The following is a 22661-nucleotide window of genomic DNA, read 5'->3' as shown; positions in this document are numbered from 1 at the left end:
TTAATTCATTCTTTTATGCATTCATTCATTCATTCATTCTCTAAAGTAAAGCCTGTCTTGAAAACCTGTCCCATGCCACTGATGATGAATCAAACATTCCAGGTAGTGATATAAAACTGTACTTTTTAATTTACTATCAGTGTCAGCATGAGCCATTGGCTGCTTGGGTTTCTCTCAGAGCTCCCCCACCCCCTGTGGTGTTTGTAGGGATGGAGATTGCTATTACCTCTTTGGAGGACACCCAACAAAAAACTATCAAAATTGAAAATGTGGGTACCCTTTGACCTACTACTTCTACTCAAGAGATTTGCTGGGGTGGGGTGGGGTTACACATTGCAAAGTGTGTCTAGTGTAGCATTGCTTTCAGTGGAAGAAACGAGGAACAGTATCACATCATCCCCAACAAACACAATAGCTAGCACTTATAACAAGGTACTTTCCAAATGTTTTTCCATACATGTCACACAATTAAATCCTCACAGTAACTCCCCTGAAGAGTTCTGAAATCTGTATTTTTACAGAGATGTAAGGTAAGACATGGAGAATTTGATTTAAAAATTCAGGTGCCAAGGAGATTGTCCAGGTACTAAATTAAACTGATTTCAGATCTCTAGCATACTAAGAAAGAGAGAGAGAGACAGAGAGGGGAAAGAAAGGAAGGACAGAAGGACAGAAGGACGAGAGGAAGGACAAATGAAACAAAGAAAGGCAGGAAGGAAGTTGAGCTCAGAGCTGGCAATGAAGAAGTTAAGACATATGGGTCCCTGGAACTTGTAAGAAATCTGGCATAGACCTCTCTCTCTCTCTCTCTCTCTCTCTCTCTCTCACACACACACACACACACACACGGGTACACATACAAGTTTCTTAAACTAGTAAGTATGGACTCAACATTCTTACTAGAGGTTGAGCACATGGTTTGAAAAGAATGAGAGTGGGCTGCAGTCAGACAGGTTCAATTATGCATTAATTGAGAAAAGCCAAGTTGAGGAACAGTGTCTTGCTACAACCCTTTGTTGGTTAGGAAAGTCACACAATGATTTTATATGTGTTGAAATCTATGTTATGGCAGTGTTTGAGACAGACAGCTTCTACACTCTTTTTGGAGCAGTGGAACTTGGGTCATTTTCAGTTTATGTCAGTCACTTTTGGATTACATGCACTTTTTTTTTTTTAAACCACTAAAGGTACACTTAAGCAGCTGAAGACTTGAGGTGAATACAGAGTCCTCTCACCAAATCTGCATTGAGCCTTGATGCTGCTGACCCTTGGAGCAAGATTCTTCTTTGCCATGGGAGGTTGACTTGTGCCTTTTGGGGTGCTCGCAACACCCCAGCTTCTGTGCCTAGGTATCAGTACACCTCTCTAATAAACTGTGACAACCAGAAATGCCCATGGACGTTTTGAATGATCACAGGGCATAGATGGATCCCTGATCACGAGCTGTAGATATCTGGGTCTTTTCACTCCAGTGGCTGAAAGAAGATTGTTTCTCCATATCAGAATCTTTCAACCTTGAAAGTCCTTCAGGAAACAGAAAGTTGTCTAAGCCAGAACAGACAAGTCTTGTTTGCCTTCTATCCACCCAGCTGCCTCAAAGTTGGCCTGCCAGTGGATAAATGATTGGCCCAGAGATATGCACCTGTTTCTGAATTTAGGCTGGGATGAGGGCAGTGGTCTTTAGCTTTTTTATCAGCAGTTTTCTCAAGGTAGGAGGTTTAGATGCTTAACAACTTTCATTAAGAACTCAGCTATTAAGTAGGCAAAATATATAGCCCATTCCTGTTGAGAAAGTAATTATACAGTAAATTAGCCGACTGTCCAGTATGCTGCCTTTTGAGCAGATCTTTGATGTTTCCAGTACTTACAGAGGATACAGGGCATGTTTATTAAGACTCTTCAACTGTGTAGAAAGCCGGAGCAGTCCAAAGTAATGGTGTCTGCTGAAGCAGTCTTTATCATATGAATTTACCTTCAGTCATCCATTATTTATTTCAGCTATTTTATATGCCATTATAATAAATATTATGACAGAGAAAGCTTTTACGCTTCAACTTATTGTACGACTCTGTGCTTGCCTGCAATCCTTCAGGAATGTAACCATGTTTTACCTATAGTTAACGTAAATCATCACTCACATTAGAATGAAAAATTCACTGTGGGGGGAAAAACAAGGCTCTTTCTTCAATAGTGAAGGTAAATGCACCCGTGTATTGCCTGCCAAACTCCTCTATCCACTCACTGCCCTGCCTTAAACTGTTCCTAAGCTGCAAAGTGAACCCATCTAAGAGAGGGAAATTGGAAGGTTTTGGAATATTTTCATTCTCTTGTTAGTTTCTGGCAAGATAAGCATTTTTTAAAAATCCAGAGTGTAAACTGTTGCCAATTACTGTCTAAGCCTTTTTAATAGTTTGCTTTTACATAACTCATAATTTATATACCAAATTAAATACAGTGCTGCTCCGTGTAATTTCTATAGGTATCGATACAGTTATTTTATAAGTTGATTTCCAGTAACACAAAGTGAAATGTTTTGGCCTGTACACAATGAAGAAAGAGTCATCATGATTTTCTCATTAAGAATGTTTGTGTATTTTGGCAGGGGGAAGTGTGGGTGTTTATGGGGAGGCTAGATGTGAGGCTTGATTGTGATGGTTGACTTCAAGGTTAGAAATGACACATTCAGCCCCTATCCTTCAAGGTTTAGAAGAAATCCAGGCTTCTGCCAAGGATCATTTTGGTTTACTTCCCAGATTCAAAGTGTACGATCATCATGAGAGTGTTATCCCACGCAAGAGCATTTCCCTATTAGAAGCAAAACAGACAGCTGGATATGGCAATGCTTGCCGGTAATCCTGAACTGGGAAGGTTGAGGTAGGGGGATCATACTTTTTTATTTTACATTGAAACCACAGTTTCCCCTTCTTCTCACCACCCCCACCTCCCTCTGTCCCCAACCCCCAATTCAATCCTCCATTAATGTTTAGGAATGAGCAGACCCCACATGAATATCAACAAAACATGGCTTATCAAGTTGAAGTTAAGACTAAGCTTCTCCCCATGTATTATGGAAGAGAGGGAGGAAGGGCTGTAGGAGCCAAAGAGATCAAGGAGACACGCGCGCGCACACACACACACACACACACACACACACACACAGAGAGAGAGAGAGAGAGAGAGAGAGAGAGAGAGAGAGAGAGAGAGAGAATTAATTAACCTGGGCTCATAGGGGTCCACAGAGACTGAATTGACAACCAGGAGCCTCTATGAGACTGACCTAGGCCCTCTGCATATGTGTTATAGTATGTAGTTTGGCCCTCTTGTGGGACTCCTAACAGTAGGATCAGGGGCTGTCTCTGACTCTATTGCTGGCTTTGTAAGGATCATATTTTTAAGGCAAGTATGGGCCATATAGCAAGACCCTGTCTCAAATAACCAGGGCACTAGGGAAGTTACATGGTATATAGACTAGTTAAAATGCATAGGGTCAGAAAGAGATCTTACATGCTTCCTTACCTGGTTGTTCTATTAGACTACATTTATTGGTGTCTACTCTTTACTTCCAAGCCTTTCTTAGATTAGGCTGACTCCCCTTCACCCCTCCCCCAAGACTGCTCTGATGTGGGTCTGGGCCTACCCACCTGAGAGCTGCAAACATCACAAACAAATTCTAGCTTCTTTTTCCTCCCACATTTCCCAGTCAAGATACTGCCATCCTTTGTCACCATTAACATTCCTTAAATGATACTGGAAAAATTAGTGTTCTGAACTCCCACATAGGATATCGATGAATTATTAAACTGGCTTGGTTAGATACCTATTGTAGGTCTGTGAATAATGTCATGTCAGTAATATGCTCAGCACCAGTGTCCCCTGCCATTGTAAAAGTGACAAGTCCTATTTAAGGTTGCAGAACATAAAACCAAGACTGAGAGTCTGTAAAGAAGGACGAGAGCCATCAGCATAATGCAATTAAGGCCCATTGGATTAGAATTTGCAAGATGCCATTAGCAATAAGCTCTGAATGTAGATTATAGCTTCGCTGCTTACAGGGGTTTTTTTTCCCCCTAGAAATAATGCTTCTCTTGTAAATTCTAAGTGTGTAAAATAAATACAATATAAAGGAGACTCAAATGAGAATATATGGATGTTGTTAATTTCTTGGTAGCTTCTTCCCCCTGTGTGTTGACGCATAGGAAGCAGGGCCAGATCATAGTGTGGCCTGTGACATCCCCATATCTTAGTTGTCACCTGCCCTTGCCTGTGGTGGCTCTTTTAGTTCACCAGCCTTTGCTTTCTTATCTGTATAAATAGTGCAAATTTTTAATGTGTTCTTCCTAGGGATTTTCATGTCACTGTTGAAAGTAAAAACAACAGTGAACATGTTGGAGCTGCTTGTTACTTTTGCTGCTTTTATCATCATCAAGTTGGTATATCTACTCAAATACTTCTTTACACCAGTGGTTTTTTACACTGATTTCTTTGCACAAGTGTTTCTTTGCATGAGTGTTTCTTTGCAGATGTTCTTCTTTTACAAGGATCTACAAACAAACTCTTCCTGTTTGTACAGGAGAGGAGTGGGCAGAACCACCAACTCTGCTTCTCCTCAAAGAAAGATTACAAAGTTGCTAAGAAAGATTACAAAGTTGCTAATTCCTGCATGTGTTATTTAGGGATTCTATTGCTGGGAAGGGACAGGGAGACCAAGGCAACTCTTATAAAAGAAAGCATTTATTGGGGCAGGCTTACAGTTTCACAGGTTTAATCTATTATCATCATGGGGCAAGAGATAGCTGCTCTCAGGCAGACTATGGTAGCTGAGAGTACTACATCAGGATCCAAAGGATAGGAAGAGGAAAACCCACTAAACCTAGCTTGAACATTTGAAACCTCAAAGCACACCCTCAGTGACATACTTTTCCAACAAGGCCACACCTACTCCAGCGAAGCCACACCTCCAGCAATGCCACTCCCTGTCAGTCTTTGGGGGCCGTTTTCATTCAAACCATCAAACTACTAGACACTAAGTGTTGCCTCTCTGGTTTCCCACAATAAACAGGATTTTCTTGGCATAAATTTCAGAGGTCAAGTTCCTTGAGGCCACCTAGGGCCTATGGGCCCTACATGTTTGTGTGTTTGTGAGCTTGTGCAGGATTGTCAGAGTACAGGTGTGGAGGTCAAAGGACAATGGGAGTCAGTTCTCTCCTTCCACCAAGGGGGTCCTGGGGATTGAACTCAGGTCATCTGGCTTGGCAGCAGGCATCATCTTGATATACTCCTCTTTTTTAACTTTTATCATGACGATGGTTTTAACAAATCGTAAGAATGAAGAGCTGCTGTCTCCTGCCATTTGATAAGTTCAACATGTGGGCCACTATGTGAGCCATAGGCTCTTTGCTCCATCTGAATGGAAAATGTAGAGCCTATGAAATATAGTGACAGGGGCCTCCTGCACACCTTAGCATGTTCTACCCACACCCTACCCTCCACCCTCATCAGGCTTGGCTAATCCACCAAATATTTTGTGCTCTCACTGTAAAAGAAATGGGATAGTGGGGAAAATGATAAACAATAGACAAAAACAGACAAAAGAAAAATCTTCTCCCCCCAAAAAAACACACACACACACACAAAAAAAAACCTCACACATGTTCTTCCAAGTATTTTGCATGCAACTGACAATTGATAATCATGTAACGACTGCTATCTTTTTAGTATGGTTGATCATTAAATGTTTTCTTCTTATTTATTTATTTATTTTTGAGACAGGGTTTCACTACATAATCCAGGCTGGTCTTGAGCCCCTGAGAAGCTTCCTGCCTCTGCCTCTTGAGTATTGTTGGTATTATAGGATGAGCCAGCATGCTCAGCTTCCTGCGATTACTTATGCTTCATCTCCTGAGGTTTCATTTTACAGAACAGTGTCGTGGCTTTTGCCTGCCTCTGTTGCCAAGCAAAATGTGAGTGTGAGGGTTTCCCTCTAATTGGCTGCAGTGAAGACAGAGAGAGGTACAGGATTTTGAGGGAAATGGTTTGCCCTCAGAATGCTGTCTCCCTCAGTGGCACTGTGATCTGACAGCGCACTGCCCTGTCTATTGGACGATACAGGGTGTGGCCTTGGTTGCTAGGAGAGATCAGGAATGGTAGGGTACCAGAGGAGAGGGGTGGGCTGTATGGACATTGTAGACTGTAGAGGTGAAGGGGAGGAAAACCATCAATAAATGCAGACTGTGGCCCTTCCAGTTCCTGTCAGGGAGAAGTTGTGAACTTCAGTTTCTCTTGGGGCATGATTAGATGGTTGTAGGGATACATGGTTAAACTAGGGCCTGCGCCCATGGGCAGCATTCTGAGATTGCTGTCATTGGCCAGTGAGGACCCATCCTTGTCAGTGAAGAGTGAAGCCACTCAGTGCCCATCCTGAGGGTGATGAGACAGCTGTGCTCAGCTACAGTGGTGACCCACACTCATGGGATGTTTTCCAGGGTCTGGTTCTGCTTTATAAACTCAGTTCCTAATAAACAGTTACTGTTATTCCCATTTTACAGAGGTGAACACTGAGTGCCTCGGGAGAATTCATTTCCCCAGCCACTCAGTGCTGGGACATACTATGACAAGGCGTGACAATGATCCATGGTGTCATTGAAATCTTTACTGTTGAGAACATACACTGAGCATGAAGGCGTGGCTCAGGTGGGTTCAGTGGGCTTCCCTCACTGTCCTGAGATTATGTATAACCCTTCACAGAGGTGCTATGGAAGCCTTCCCCAAGATAGATATGGGAGTTAACATTAGCAAGAGGGACTTGCAATTACCATAATACTATGGATTGTTATTGAAAAACAGTGGGCATTGTGTTTTAACAGTTGCCTTCATATTCACAATGAGAGTAACATTTTCTGATAGCCTCATGGCTTATAAATGTAATAGATGTTTATCTACTCCCAAAGGCGAGTACTGTTTGCACCCGAGGCCTAGTGCTCCTCTGAGTCATATCATCAGTGCTGTGGTCCCACTGAGCTGTGAATCCAGGTCAGCCTGGCTCTGGCTTCTCTGTTGAAAGTGACATCATCTCTCCACTTTTCTATCTAAATACCTCATGCTGTTCCCCATCTGGTCCCTCTGGTTTTAGGCAGTATCACATCTGAGTCACACTTGGACGACTTATACTCATGAAAATACCAGAGATCAGTGTGGTGTAACAGCCCCCAGCAATGCATTTGTTTCTGCATGGATACACTTCATGAATCACAGAGGCAGGTTCAAGAACTTCATAATGCACAGGCAAGAAGGCCTGTATCCTGAAGGGGCATCTGTCCACTTGACAACAGCAAGTACCTTAATCCCAGAGAAACAGGAGAGGAGGGCATGTGCTCTCAATGATCCCCCTGGTTGAAGCCCACGTGTTGGGGGCCAACTAGGCTTCTTAGGTCCTGTGAAGTTTCCATCATGTGTGGGATGCCACCTGGGGGTTTCAGTTTTAACATGTTGGATAGGAGCATCTGTATACATAATTTATAATAAATCAACATCTCTAGTGGCCTCAGTAAACTTGCATAGTGGTCTGATTATAGGATATAGGGAGGATTTGGGGAAGAGGGGTATTTTATAGTATTTCAGGACTGAATATTTTCAGCATGGAGTTCTTTCTGTTAACCAAAGAAAGATAAGTAGGCAAAGGGATCCCAATATATATAAATAGGGAACTTATGGAAGACTTCCCATCTTCTCCCCTGCCCGCCCTTCCCCTCCCCTGTTCTCCTCTCCCCTTCATTTCCTCTTCCCTCTCCCCACTTCTTTCCTCTGCCTTTTACCCCCTTCCCTTCCTTCTACCCTCCCTCCCTTCCAGCTAACATGCTACTTACTCCTTTATGGTCAGGCATGCCCCTTTGCTCGCAGTCTTCCTGCCTTACCTCAGACTTGTGAGTACTGGGATTATAGCATGCAGCATTACATGTTTATGTTCATCTCACTTTCTAAAAATGTTTTTTCTAGAAATGATGTGGATTTGAAGAGAGACATGACTGCAGGAAGGCTAGGGAACTAGACCTAGACTGTGTCAGTCCTCAATGCCCTAGTCCTGGATCTCCATTTTTCTCCTGGGCACATGAGGCTTTCACTGTATTACATCTAGTCACGGCTACACAACTTCTCTGCCAATGAAACTTGATTGTAAGCAACATCCTCCAGTGTCCAGTGAGACTCTCTTGAGACCCTGCATCTGATTTATGTCATTGCCTCCTGTGGAGCAGCATTACAGAAGGCAGAGGCTCCATGACCAAGATGAACCTGGGTCCACACATCTGGCAGTGGATGTTTTTTGCTGTTTCGTGAAGTTTTCATTCAGGGCCTGTTTCTTGCAGCACTTGCTGACTGATACAGACCTTGCTAGATTTTTCTGTTGGTCACTCTGAATTGCAAAAGGGACTTTTGCTAGTATGTTTTGCCTAAGTAGAGAACAGGCTTTGGCTAAATAAGATTCTCCTTGTTCTGGATGACACATGTCAATTGAGTCTCTTGTTAATAAAAGTAATATTTTGGTTTTTTGTTTTTTTAATGTGATGGTTCATTTTTATATCTTGACTATGGGGATGATTACATGAAATGTTGGATTGTCCTTTTTTGTTTTCTATGGCTGAGATAAAGACATGGTCACCAAAAGCAACTTGGGAAGGAAAGGATTTATTTTGACTTACATATACTGATCACTGTCCTGGGAGTAGCAGGGTAGTAATCTGGAGGCAGGAACTGAAGCAAAAACCACTGAAGAGTGCTGCTTACTATATTGCTCAGCCTGCTTCCTGTGTGACCCAGGATCACCTGTCCAGGAGATGGCACCACCCACAGTGGGCTGAGCCTTTCCACATCAGTCATTAATCAAGAAAATACTCACACAGGCTTGCCCATAGGCCAGTGTTTTCTTTTCCCAGATGACCTTAGATTATGTCAAGTTGACAAAAAACTAAGCAGCACAAGTTGACAAAAATAACCAAACAGCACACAAAACAAAATGTCACATAATTTGACATGAAGATAGACTAAGCAGAGGAAAGAAAATGAATGCACCTCAAAATAGGTAAAGCCTTCCTAATGACTCTAATCTTATATATTTAGTATCGCCAGTGTTGAGATTTTCAGGTTTTGAAAATGTACTGTAAATAGGTAAGATAGCTCCCCTTTGGGAAGCTGGATGATGGGCATGTGAGACCCTCTAGAGCAGTTTTGACTTCTTCTTGCAAGTCTATAACTACTTCCAAATAAAAGCACACGTATTAAATCAGCACAGTAATTTGTGACCTTCTCTAGATCACTAACTAACAGGTTAAGTCTCTTGCCTTCCCTCTTCTGATAACCAGCAATTCCACACTTCAAAAATGAGTTCTGTCTGCTCTCTATCCACCAGGCTACGCCTTTCTGCTAAGTTTGCTACACAATCAGGAGAGCAAGCCCCCTCCCCAGCACAGGAGTAGACACAAACCCCTATGTTAATTCCCAAAGCCACATTCTCCTCCCCACTGGACTTCACTGAGTTGCATACAGTTTTTCAGAAGCAAGAAACCTGATATCCAGGGCAGGAGAACTCTGAATAATAGTGTGTGGACTGGAGTCTGTATCCCCAGGAGCCTAGTAACCCACATCTCACAGATTAGTTGGGTGACCCCTCGCTCCCCTTGGATATATATGTCCTGGTTTCATTCTTATTAGCAATGGCAGCTAAGTGCTATATTTTGAAGACAGAAAGTAGAAGGGGACCAAAAGATAACCTACCAATTTTAAGTTACACATAGAGAGGAATGTGTGGGTCACTTGGCTCCACCATCATTTTTCTTGGATTGCTTTGGGGTCACCATCTGGGAATGTTCTCCCTGTTTTATGAGGAAAATATGTCCATGTATTTTCATAATGTGTAGCATGCATATCCTTTGGGGTTTCTAGGAAGGAATGCTGTCTTTTAACAAATGTCTGACTTTGTGTGTGTGTGTGTGTGTGTGTGTGTGTGTGTGTGTGTGTGTGTATGATGTAGTTGCATTTCTGTAGGATTCTGTATATTACAACAGTTGTCTTGCCCTGGGTAAAGGGGGATGGGAACCATGGGAGTTAGGGGCTGGTGATGGGGGCTGACAGTTCATCTGATCTAAAGGTACTCAAGTACCTGAGTGTCATCATGCACAAGAATGTGGCAAATACAAGTCAACTATCAACAAATTTTATATTCTTAGCAGAATTTTAACCTATTGGATAAAACCAGTTACTAGACAATAAAATGAACAAGCAAGAAAACTGTAGAATTTGCTTATCGTTTTGAGGTTCCCCCACTTTACACAGATGTGACCTTACTCTATGTCCTTCAGGTACCATGGTAGTACCTCAGGTATCTCTTTATGACTTTCATCTCCTTGGCTGACTTTGAACTCCTGAACTTCCTTCCTTTCCCTCTTCATAGTGGTGATAACAGGCCCACACCACTGTACTTCTTTCTACTTCTTTCTTTAAAAAGATTTATTTTAGTTTAATTGTATGTAAGTATGTAGGTAATGTGCACATGAGGGTAGGTACCCCAATGAGACCAGAATTATTGGATCCCCTGATTGTAGTTACAGGTGAGAGTGAGTCACTTGACATGGATGCTCCTTTGTAAGAGTGGTGTGCTGAACCAGCTCCAGCACAGTGAGGGTTATAGCTGAACCTTGTGTGGCCCATCCAGCTCCACGAATCCCTGACTAGGAGAACTAAACTAAGAGCATCCTCTGTTGGCATCCTTGCTTTCCTGGATCATGTTGATGCTTTCTTTCCAAGATAGCAAAATTTGTATCTGCCATTGTCACCCTAAATTTGGATTTTCTACTTACAACAGCCCAATCTTGTCAAGCCCTGGCATGTTGTTATATCTGGGGAAACCACTTAATCACTATTTCACTTTTTCCTAAACTTGAGCTCTGTTAGTAACCATGACCTGGATCCTATAAGATCTGGTCTGATGCGGTCTTTCAAGAGGGCCTCTAGAAGCCATTCACATCATGCATCACCGCTCTTACTGCAATGTAGCATTAGAGTAAGAACTTCACACAGAAGATACCTCCTCCTAGTTAACTTTACTGAATATTCTTGGGACTTATAGTTTATTTATATTTTGTAAATGAGGAAACTGAGTCTCCTCAGAAAATGTTAAATGGACTAAAGTTGGTATGATTTCTGCAGTCACTAGCTTATGATCTTTATTCAAATCTTATGAGTTGGGTTAGAGCCCAGCACTGAGGCGGCCAAGCTAAGCTGGCTACTGCCCAGCCTAGCCCAAATCCACTCCAGAGTAAGACAGTCTACATCTGCCTCATGGCATTGGAAGGGTCCTGCTATTCTCCTTAGTCTGACTTACATATCATAGTCTAGACTAAAATTCCCAAGTTTGCCATTTGTTTCATGAGCTTTCTATACCTGAGCAGACAGGTAGTGCTGAACATTCTTGGAAGAATTAGATAGGTCTTAGAAAGACGTGGTATTTAATTTTGTTCCCCACAGTTCACCGAGACTTAAAAGTTTAAAATTCTCTGTAAACATGAGGTCTTGGAAGAATAACCCTGAGGTCTGTCTCTGCAGAATCCTGACAGGAAGACCATATCCACTAGATTGTATCCAATCCTGATCCCTCTAGTAAGACTGATTTGGGGTCAGTCCTTTCCCATTCATTGCTCTGTAGTCTTTTTTAAAAGGTCACCCTGAAGAGTCAAGGGATAGTATTCCCTGCTGTTCAGTATTATTAAAAAGATTTATTTTAAATGTGAGTATGTGTGTGAGTGCACACATGCACTTGTACAAGTGCAGGTGGATATATTTGGAGACCAAAAGAGCATCTGATTCCCTCTGTGAGCTGCTTGCTGAACATGGGTGCTGAGAACCAAACTCTGGTCTTCTGGAAGAGCAACAAGTGCTCTTAACTGCTGAGTCTTCTCTCCAGCACCTTGCTGCTCCTGTTGTTGTTTTTAGTGTAGAGTCTCTCACTGGCTTGGAACTTCTGAGTAGACTACACTGGCTGATCAGCAAGCCCCAGGGATCCTCCTGTCTCCACCTTCCCAGTGCAAGCAAGTTCTAGGAATCAAACTCACATCCTCTTTTGTGTATGGCAAGAAATTTCCTAACTGGTCATTTCTCCAGCCCCACCTTGAATTTATTTACAGTTACAAAAACTTCTCACCATATTGACTCATTTGGCCTTAAACTCACCCAGTAGCCTCAGGCTGACCTGAAGCTCATGACCTGCTAGGGTGTCAGGATTACAAGCATATATCTCCACCCCTGGCTGGATTGTCTTTAAGGGTGATGCAGGCTTATTGGAAGTTTTTAAGAACCTCCATGGAATCTTTTTGAGATTACAGTGTTGTTCATTCCATTGTGACCAGGCTTGCTCTTGGTGCCCGCCCCCACAGATTCAGCTCTTTGGAGCACATATTTAAAGATAACATGAGCTAGAAGGCTCCTTGGAGCCTCTTCTGTGTACTGAGTGAAGCCACGCACAACCCCCAGCCCGGAGTTCCAGCCGAGTCCCATCCTCCCGTGCTCCCTGGACTTGGCAGTAAAAGCTGTGTTCTTCCATTCATTCTGATGATGTATCGTCTCTCTGGGCGTCTAATATTAAACAGGGGAATTCCGACATGTTCCATAACGCATTTACTGTAACTTGATACCACGAACTATACTTGCTGTTATTTATCATTTCTTTTCTATTTTTCTCTCATTCCAGCACAAAGCCAAGGTAGAAGCAATGACCCTGGACCTGGCTGTGCTCCGTAGCGTGCAGCACTTTGCTGAAGCGTTCAAGGCCAAGAATGTGTGAGTGTTTCAGTGCTGGGTTATACATCATAATTCCTTGCTATTGTAATGTCTTTATCAGATGGACACTATCAGGAGAGCATGAGGCCACAGTGCTGTCTTGGCATCCAAACCGGAGGCTCATTTATATTGGCACTGTTAAGGTGGACTGTATTTGCTTGACTCTGAGTCACCCTCATTATGAAATGCATCATCAATCTAATAACAGCTTCACAGAGCAAAAAGAAAAGAAAGACATCATTAAAACACATAAGGCTGATACACACTGGGGCAGTTTTAAGATGTGCCCTGTTACAAACATGTTGTCCATCTCTCAGACCCGAGGAAAAGTGAACCTCAAGGGTATCCAGGGACCGCACTGGTTCTGCATTGGACAGGGATGAAACCCCTGAGCATGCTTTCTAGTGCCATGCAAGCCTTTGATGCTTTGACATGGAGCATGGATGTAGCTCTCTGGACACAGATGCAGGTTGTAAGACTCTGAGGCCTTTCCAGCCCCTAGCGCATCCCCATAACCACAACCCTGGTTGAATCTTACCTTCACTGCATCTGCTGACTTTGGAAGTGAGCATTCTTCATCAGATTTTCAAAATGTCATAGTTAGGAGGGCTGTGTACTCTACTACCCTCCAGAAAACTCTGTTCCCTATAGAGAAAGAAATCAGAGAAGAGAAAGAAGGAAGAGGGTGGGCATGAAGTAGAGACTGGGGCTCCATGCTAATGAAAGCAGTGGTGGCTAGCTATGTTATAATTATAGTGTTTTGTTTCCAAAGTTTATTTTTATGGTTGCCTCCATAGGGCATGCAGTACTGGTTTCTCATTTACCATAGTGGCTTTGGTTTCATTAATAAATAACTTCACTTAATTTTATGTTCCAGTGAGGTGATTGAAGCATGAGGATTAAGTTAATCATAGCCCCAGTGGTGCCAAGGGGGAAATAATGGTGTGAGTGATTCCATGTGACTGGACTGGTAGGACTCAGACTAGGCCATGCTGAAGTTCCCTGAGCTGATGAGAGGTTGGGGAAGGGAGCTTTAACAAGGTATTCAAATGCTACTGTGTTACCTGGCTTCTCATCCTGGGTCACTCTGGTCCTTTAGACCATCATAGTATTTGATCTTGGCAGAGCAAGAAAGTGGACTGACTCCTTGGGCAGAGGGTCCAGTTCATAGTACTATATAGACTTGTATCACTCCCAAGTGAAGACCCTTCACTGACTTATAGGCAGGGCTAGCTCCACCCTGCCCCTGCCAATCAGAAATGTGAGCCCCATCATGTGCTCTTTCTGATGCTGTATCCTTGCTAGCTGCCATCCCTTGCCAGAGCTATAAAATGGGCTGGAGACCAGGAACACAATGGCTCCCACATTTATTCATCATCCGCATCAATTGTTTGTCTACTTGTTCATTTACTTAACAGGCATTTGCTGAACACTTCCAAATCCCCAGACATTCTTCTGGGAGGATATTGCTGGTCACTGGAAGCCAAGGTGACACCAGACAAGCCATGGTCTTAGTTATCAGCACACCATGTTTTATTACTGATACTGATTCCTCATCCCAATATACCTATAGTTGCAGAGGGACAAAATTACTAGCAAACCCAGCAGCAGATGTAACAGCTCACTCTGGGAGGCTCAGTTGGAACACAGTCATTTAGAATGTCTTGCCTGCATCTTCTGGTTCAATTCTGAAAGCACTTTCATGGTGGGAGTGACCATGAGAAAAATGAGGCTAGGAAAACGGGGTAAGAAACATAGACAGTATTTGGTAAGTAATGGGTCCAGGACCCTATGTGATCCATCACACCAGGATTCCTTCATATCTACTCTGTGCTGCTGTCTTTTATTATAAAGGCAATAGAAACTTGTGCTCAGAAAACAAGTAGGTTTCTTAGGGACACCCGGCAGTTGATGACAGATGGAAGATTCTATCCATTCTAAATTCCCCTTCTTCCCTGGCACCCACTGCTTTGATTAGGTCTTGAAGTGAGGGTCTTTGCTAAAGAGAGCTGACTCTTTGATCAAAACCGCCTTCTCCATAGCTCAAAGCAGTCATTAGATTTTATTTAGTAAATAGATCAGAAAGCATCACACTTAAGGGTCTTTTATAATAACGGACCCAAACTCTTGGAGGGAAAGATTGCCCATTTTGCACTAATTTTTGTTTTTCAGTACTTGTATGTTTGGGCCCACGGGCCTTACCTTAAGGCTTAGGAACTATTCTTTCTCTGCCTTGGAAGTATAGTGTGAAGAAATACTGCCGTACTGAAAATACATATAAAGAAGCAAGTGATTTTTCCCTTTTGACATACTGCCAGTTCCGAAATCTCCCCTGGAAAGGCAAATGACAGCTCAGTGCTAACGGTCTTCGGATTCAGAGAGCTGTCAGAAGTGAATTTAAGTGCTGGTGACCAGGCTGCCAGAAAAACATGTGTAACTCTAGTCTTATCATCACCTCCCATCTTTAGACATTAAAATTTCCTTGTGTGTAAAACATAATGACAAATGAAAGAAAGCCTGCCAGCTCAGAACCAGTTCCCTTTTTTGTGCAGTTAGACCAAAGAAAGGAAAAGCCCTTCACCGTAAATTCCACGTGGACGCTCCATTATGCTCCATTTAATATATCTTTTCACAGCTTGCACATGAGCACCCTGGAATACCATCAGGCTCCATGCCGTCTTTAGTACAAGTGTGACCTCTCACCTTGGGATGGGCAATGCATTTATGTTGTCACGTCAAGATGTAAAAAGTAAAAGCTGAAGGCAAAGCAGTGGTAGGAAGTTCATCCTTCCACATATGCCGTAGAGCTGGCCTCTCCCTGCCTTGCAGAGACTTTGAAATCAGCATCTGTAGATGTCTTCTTCTCTTTGGAGGATCAGGTGTGGGAGGAGAAGACTGTTACAGAGTGAGTGTGGCTGATGACGGTTATGGAAGCAGTAGGGAATAGCCACTTTTTTTGGTCAACTACATGCATGCCAACACATTAACCTTTTCTCCCATTCTGTGTGTACATACATAGGTGTGTATGCACATGTGTGCACATGGAGGACAGAACTTGACATTGGTTATCTGCCTCAGCCACTCTCCACTTTATTTTTTTCAGGTAGGGTCTCATCACTGAACCTGGAGATGGTTACTTGGCTAGGCTAGGCTGCCAGCAATCTCCAGAGTTCCTCCTATCTCAGCTTTTTCCAACACTGGGATTTTAAGTGGGTCTTGCTTTGTTTGGCTGTAATAGTGTGTGGTTGTTTGAATGAGAATGGCCCCCAGTTGGTGGAACTGTTTGGGGAGGATTAGGAGGTGTGTGGCCTTGGAGGAGGTGTGTTACTAACATCAGGCTTTGGGATTTCAAAAGACTCACCACTCCCAGTGGGATTTTTCTGATAGCACTTGTGGATCAAGCTGTAAGCTCTGAGATTTTTGCTCTAGCACCATGCCTGCCTGACTACTTCCATGCTCCCCACCATAGACTCTCACCCTCTGAAACTTTAAGCCCCAAATAAATTTGTTCTATGGGTTGCTTTGGCTGTGGTGTCTTGGCACAAAAATAGAAAAGTAACTAAGGCAATATGGATTCTGGGTGATTAAACTCAGGTTCTTATGCTTGTGTAGCAAGTACCTCACTTATGGCTGTCTCCCTAGCCCCTGAACAAAGCTCTTATACACTTTTTCTCTGTTGGCTTCTTACCCATTATCACCACAGTTTACCAAATCAGAAGGTCCAAGCACACAGAGTCTGAGGCACTTTCCTGGTGAATCATGTGTTAGATGGAGAATTTAAACCCAATGTTGTCTGCATCCAGACTCATAAAGGTCACATTACTGCTTGCCACAGCTCTTCTCTTGCCATGACTGTTCTCTTGAGGTTCTGTGCAGACTGCCTGCCCAGTCTGCCCCCTCCACTTACTTGATCATTGTCTTTTTCTGTCATTTTTCCTGTTATTCTCCACTAACTCTTCAGGGTGGTCAGCTCAGGAACCTCTATCTTCTTCTAGATATTTTCCCCCAGAGTTAGTGGTGGTAGTGTTGGTCAGCCAGTATGTCTCAGGCCAAATTATTCTGGGCATTCCTGGAAAGTTCCAACCCAAAAACTGTGGCAGTTTCCCACCAAACTGAGTTTTGTTTTGTTTTGTTTTGCTTTTTAAGATATTTTGGTTTTAAATTGGCATTCAGAAAGGGAGGCAGACTCCACAGTGCTGGTAGGCAAGGGTGTCTGTCAGTGGGGAGCAGCTGGGACAAACCCTTTTTTGATAATTACCCAGGCTGATCATCTGGGTGCCCTGTGACAAGCCTCCACTTGTTGGTGATGACTTCTTGTACACTCTCAATCTGCTGTTTCATTTACCAGAATAGAAAGCCTACATATTGAGGCCTAAAACAGCTTGGCGATCCAAGGACAAGATGTTCTAGAAGCAAGTTCTCTCTCACTGGAGTTGTCTTTTCCAATAAAATGGAAGGCTGCACTCCAATCCTACAATTTTAAAAGTTGGGAATGGCACACAATAAAGGACATGGGTTACCAGGATTCTTGTTGCCAGCCAGCTCTCATTGGCCAAGGGCTTCATTCGTCCTCGAAGAGACCTGCAATTGATAGAAAATTCATATTAACATTGTGCAATTCTGAAGGTTTCTAGAACTCCATTTTTCATCACGGGTTTCTATTTCTTGTCTCAGCTTTCTGTCTCTAGCATAATTTAAATAAATTAGGCTTCATTTCACCAAGAAAATCATACTGAAATATGTTTTATTTAAAGGTTAAAATAAAGGTTTTTTTATCCTTTACTTATTAAACATTTGAGGAGAAAAATCTTTAACAAAGCTGTTTATTTTTACTTTCTACTTGAAGACTTTCAGAACTTGAGCTACTAACTGGAATATTATATTCTTGGATTCATATTCCAGAGTTCTGACTCTTTTCCATCTATAGAAGTGGGTGGGCTATAAATTATTAAATAAAAACCCAATTTTGAGGGATAAATTACCCAGAAGACGAGTGTGTAAATTACAGATTAATCTTACCTCTTTTTCCCTAGCTCAGCTTTGCGAATAATGTTTTAGCCAACATTTCTGCATCAATCTTTGCTCAACATGAGACATCATCCTGCTCTGTGCACCAGGGGCCCTGTTGCCTTCCATCACAGTGTGAAAACTCAAGGAGAGAAAACACTGAGGCTCATTTTCAATCTAGCAGATGCTTCATTCAGATCTTCATTGTGATGTCTCGGGGAAGTTTTATGAAGTCTACCAGTTCATTTTTCTTCTACCCTATATATTTTCCATCATAAATAATTGAAAAACCACATTATGGGCCATTTAATATATCTAGAAATGCCAGGGAACATTTTGTATCTTACAAGCTCTTTTTTGTTTTTTTTTTTTGGGGGGGGGGTTGCCTACTTAACTCTTTAGGTGTCAAATCCTTTTACATAATATGGTTTAAAAAATCTCAAAAGTATATCATGCAATAATCTTGTATTAAACAAACAAACAAAAAACCCTGACTCTGTTAAGTAGTACAATATAAAGTAGAGCTCAGTACACTTTCCTGTAAAGGAGCAGAGAGGAAATATTTTACATTTTGAGATGATGAAATTTCTTTGTAAAAACTCAGTTTTGTCTTTGTAGCATGGAAGCAGCCATGGGCAGTGTTTGCCAATAAAACTTCATAGTCAAAAGAACTGTGGGCAGTGTGTGCCAATAAAACTTTATTGACAAACATTCCCTAGCTAGAATTCTCAGCAGGAACACTATATTTACCCTAGGACAATAGCCCACAACCCCTCCTTTAGTAGAAATATCAGGTTTTGGGATGTCAGATTAATCTAAATTTAAATTTCAGCTCGACTGCAATTTTTTTTTCTTGGAAAAGGGATCATTTTGTGACTGGTTATGATGGATAGGTACATAGAACTAATCTGTACATGGTCAGTTTCATCATTTTATTAAAGCTGCATCCGGATACTTAGTAGGTGGGAGGAGGATTTTGAGTAGAACAGTGTGCTGGCCTAAGTTTTCTAGGAAATAGTACCTTATGGGAAACAGGCCAAGTAGCACCCTGAATATCATTAAGTCAGAAAGATCCTGAAGCCCTACTGGAAGCTTGAAGATGTATAATGATACTGGTGACAGCTGCTATTTATCAGCTGTTAGCCATGTGTCATACACAGCTGAGGTGTCCAAGAGAAGGTTCAAAATAGGAAAAAACAAAACAAAACAAAAAACCCTACAGTGTCTTCCAGTTCTTCTCAGTTCAACAAATGCTACATTTTACAGGTCAGGAGATTAAGGATCCTCTCCAAGGCCATGCTAGCTAATAGCTGGTAGGCTAAGCTAGAGCCTAACACTGAATCTCCAGTGAGATCAGCAAACACAATTTGGAAAATAAGAGAGATCTGAATTATTTGGGAAAGGTGCTATGTAGCACGCATTGCCCCCGGAAAGAGGTTGCTCCCATTAATTGGATGGATGACAGTCCTTGACTACTGGGGTGATTATTAAGGTCACTTCAAGGTCAGAGTTCATGCTTTGTGAAACCAATTTTCTATCACCAAAAAGAGATTTGTTTTGCTGAGATATGTATAAAGGAGGTTAAACAGACCTATCATAAAAGAGTCTCAGCCCCTCAATTAAGTTACCCAGACCATTTTCTTTCAAATGTCTAGGAGGTGCTTCTCCATGGAGTCCCCTTAAGCAGAAATGGCAGCTATTTGCTCTCATTTACCATCACCTATATACATTTACACCAGATGTCAGCGCTCATTTCCCCTTAGTTCCTACTCGTCTTCAAAATGATGCTTATCAGTAGACAGACAAGACCAAAGGGTCATTTCGCTATGTACACCTCTGAACCAGAGCCATTACTCTCACATGCAAACTCAGCTCTGATTCCAACCTGCTCAAGGGCGTCCTGCTGCCTGAGGTGCAGTCATTGCACTTGCTGATGTTGCCTATTCAGTTCTCAGAGACCAGGTCTAATTTCCTGTGTCTTTGATAATTATCTATCCTCAACCCTATGCCTCTCTATACCTCACACCCATAGAAACATCTTCAGGGTTTGCTTGCTGACTCTAGCCATTACCTTAAACAGTTCCTTCCTCCCTGCCTGTCACCTGCCCAGGGGATGACTATGTGTTTCTACAGAGCCTCCTGTTTCCCTTCTCTCTCATTAGCTCCACTTCTGTCCTGCACCAATGAGTCATTTCTCAGAGCAGTGGTCCTCAACTGTCCTGATGCAGTGACCCTTTAAAAATGCATCTCTTTGTGTTGTGCTGATCTCCAGCCACAAGATTATTTTGTTACTACTTCAAAATGTTAATTTTGCTACTATTATGAAAAGTAATGTAAATATCTGATATGCAGGATATCGGATATGTGACCCTCCAGAGGGGTTGTGACACACAGATAGAGAACCAGTCTTGCAGAGCATCAGGAATACACATAATCATCACTTGCAAAGCTAGGGCTGCTTTCTGTTTTCTGTTGATTTGTAGTAGTTGTTGTTGTTGTTGTTGTTACACCAAGCCCCAGAGGATCAGAGGCAGTGGCTAATTCATCTCTGACATCATTCTGTATCTTCATTCTGTTACCTATGAAGATGATGACCTTGGCAAATTACTCTATCTTTGTGATCCTTGGTCGATTCGTCAATGAAAATGAGATGAGATGGTCAAAGCACTCTGGGATTCTTGAGAGGATTAAATAGCATACTTTTCTCATATCATAGCACCTGGTGCTTTGTGTGTACGTAGTGCAGGAGTTGACAGACTTCAGAAGAGAGTGTTGGATTTCCTGGAGCTGGAGTTACAGGCAGATGTGAGCTGCCCAACATGGGTCCTGGGAATTGAACTCGGGCCCTCTGAAAGAGCACCAAGAGCTCTTAACTGAGCCATCTCTTCAGCCTTAGAAACAGCTTTTTAAAAGTAATGGTACTACCCATAATTATTTGAGACAAACAAACTGAAGGTACCCTTCTAGGAATCATGGGAAATTTACTGCATTGAAGAGTAAAATCATCCTGATCTGGTCATGGACCCTGTGACCCCATTGGACCCTGGTGGCACTGCCAGGAGGAGACAGAATCTGACACCCTCTGAGTCCAGTCCATAGACGCTGTTCTTCGGCCCCTAAAGAGACCAGTTAGCAAAGCAGCTTTGCAGCAGATCTGTGGTAATATTAATAATTGGGTCACTATCAGGGATCCTTTTATTTATGTAAGACTTGCAGAATGCATTCCAGCAGCATCTGTGTTTTTGAGCTGTGTTTCCTAGCCTGGCTCATGAATCCCACTTGGTTCTCTTCCTCTTGTACCATTCTTTCCAAATCCACTGTCAAGTCAGGATTCTACATTTACATAATTGACACATTAAGACACTGTGCTTAAACTCCAGTGAAATCACATTTTAATAACATGGGGAACATCTTTCCCTTCAGTAAATTGTTGAGAAGTTAATTCTTGTTAGCCTAAAAACTTGAATATACACTTGAAATAAATCAGCTGCACTGCACTGTGCCGCCTGCCGAAAGTCCTGGAGGAAGATTCCCTTTGCTGATAAACTGCTCTTCAAGTGCTCTGTTTTCAGTGTTGTGGATGCTTTCTTCATTTTGGAAGCATTGATTCAGAACCTTGTCTCTCAAAACCACAAATGAGTCCTCTGAATTACTAGCCTAGTTCTTCATTTCACCACTTGTCCTGGAGCTGCAGTTCAGCCACCAACTAATTTATGTTAAGATAAAGGTACTAGACAGGCCAGCTAGGGCTCCATAGTGAGACCCTGTCTCAGAGTAAACAAACAAGCATACTGAAGTTGGCATGACCCAAACATTGATAGCCAGAAACAGACAGCAAAGTGTATCTGGTTGTCCCAGAAGTATGTAACAGGTAGGTTGACAGATTGTAGCTCCGGGAAGTCATACTGAGCAGAATGTCTCTACCCTAAAAGGACAGCAGTGCCTGGATTGCTTACACCGGTTCTCTAAGGTCTCAAGAGAGAGATGTAGTCTTCTCCCACTTGGCTGTTACAAAACCAGTTGGGAATCCCTAACAAACACTGATACATACCTGCTCCCTCCAGTCGTTCTGTCCCGTGGTCCTTGGGTGTGGATGGTTGGATAGATAGTTGATTAAAAGAGGATGCCCTAGGTAGTGTTAATTGTTAACTTGAGCCCAGAGTTATCCGAGAAAAGAGTCTCAGTTGAGGAATTCCCCAAAACAGATTGGCCTGTGTGCTTATTTGTGGGATGTTACCTTGATTGTTAAATGATGTAGGGAACATTCCATTTCATGAACAGATGATCCTGGGCTGTATACGAACATCAGCTAAGCACTGGCCTGGTGGTTTCTGCTGGAAGAGGCTCTGTAATCTCAGAAGCCTGGGATGCCTTCCCAGCTGGCCCCACATGACAGGGCTCCGATGCCATACTAGTGAAGTTGCTCTGCATTGTAACCAAAGAAATGAAAGTTTCATTTTGGCTCATAGTTAAAGGTAGTCTATCATGTCACAGAACACATGTTGGTATATCTTTACATGTAGTAGTTGGGGGCTTATGGCTATAGCATCTCACATTATAACAGATCATGAAGCAGGGGGTTTGAGCCAGAATCAGACATGGCTATTACTTTTAATGCCCACCCACAGTGACCTGAGTCTGCTTTGTAGACCCCAAGTCCTAAAGGTTCCCCAACCTGTCAACATAGCCATGGCTAAGTGAAAATATTCCCGGATGTGGGAGTAACAAGAGATCTAAGGACCCTTCCATTGCTGGACAGAGAGATTAGTGAGTGAGTGGGTGAGTCAGTGAGAATGAATGAGTGGGTGAGTGAGTGTGAGTGAGTGGGTGAG

At 42.5% G+C, this 22661-nt stretch overlaps 1 protein-coding gene across 1 annotated transcript in view; it reads left to right on the top strand.

Moving 5' to 3' along the window:
• The window catches only part of Wwox (WW domain containing oxidoreductase), an 888030-nt gene that overhangs the window by 230026 nt on the left and 635343 nt on the right, over nt 1–22661 (top strand). Inside the window, exon 6 of the mRNA XM_051201303.1 lies at nt 12734–12822. Within this exon, the coding sequence (XP_051057260.1) occupies nt 12734–12822 (89 nt within the window). The remainder of the gene's footprint in view (nt 1–12733; nt 12823–22661) is intronic.

The sequence above is a fragment of the Phodopus roborovskii genome, unplaced genomic scaffold (assembly GCF_943737965.1).
Source record: "Phodopus roborovskii unplaced genomic scaffold, PHOROB, whole genome shotgun sequence".
Classification (NCBI taxonomy): Eukaryota; Metazoa; Chordata; class Mammalia; order Rodentia; family Cricetidae; genus Phodopus; species Phodopus roborovskii.
Note: the sequence above shows the minus strand (reverse complement) of the source record. Positions and strands in the feature narration are given on the sequence as shown.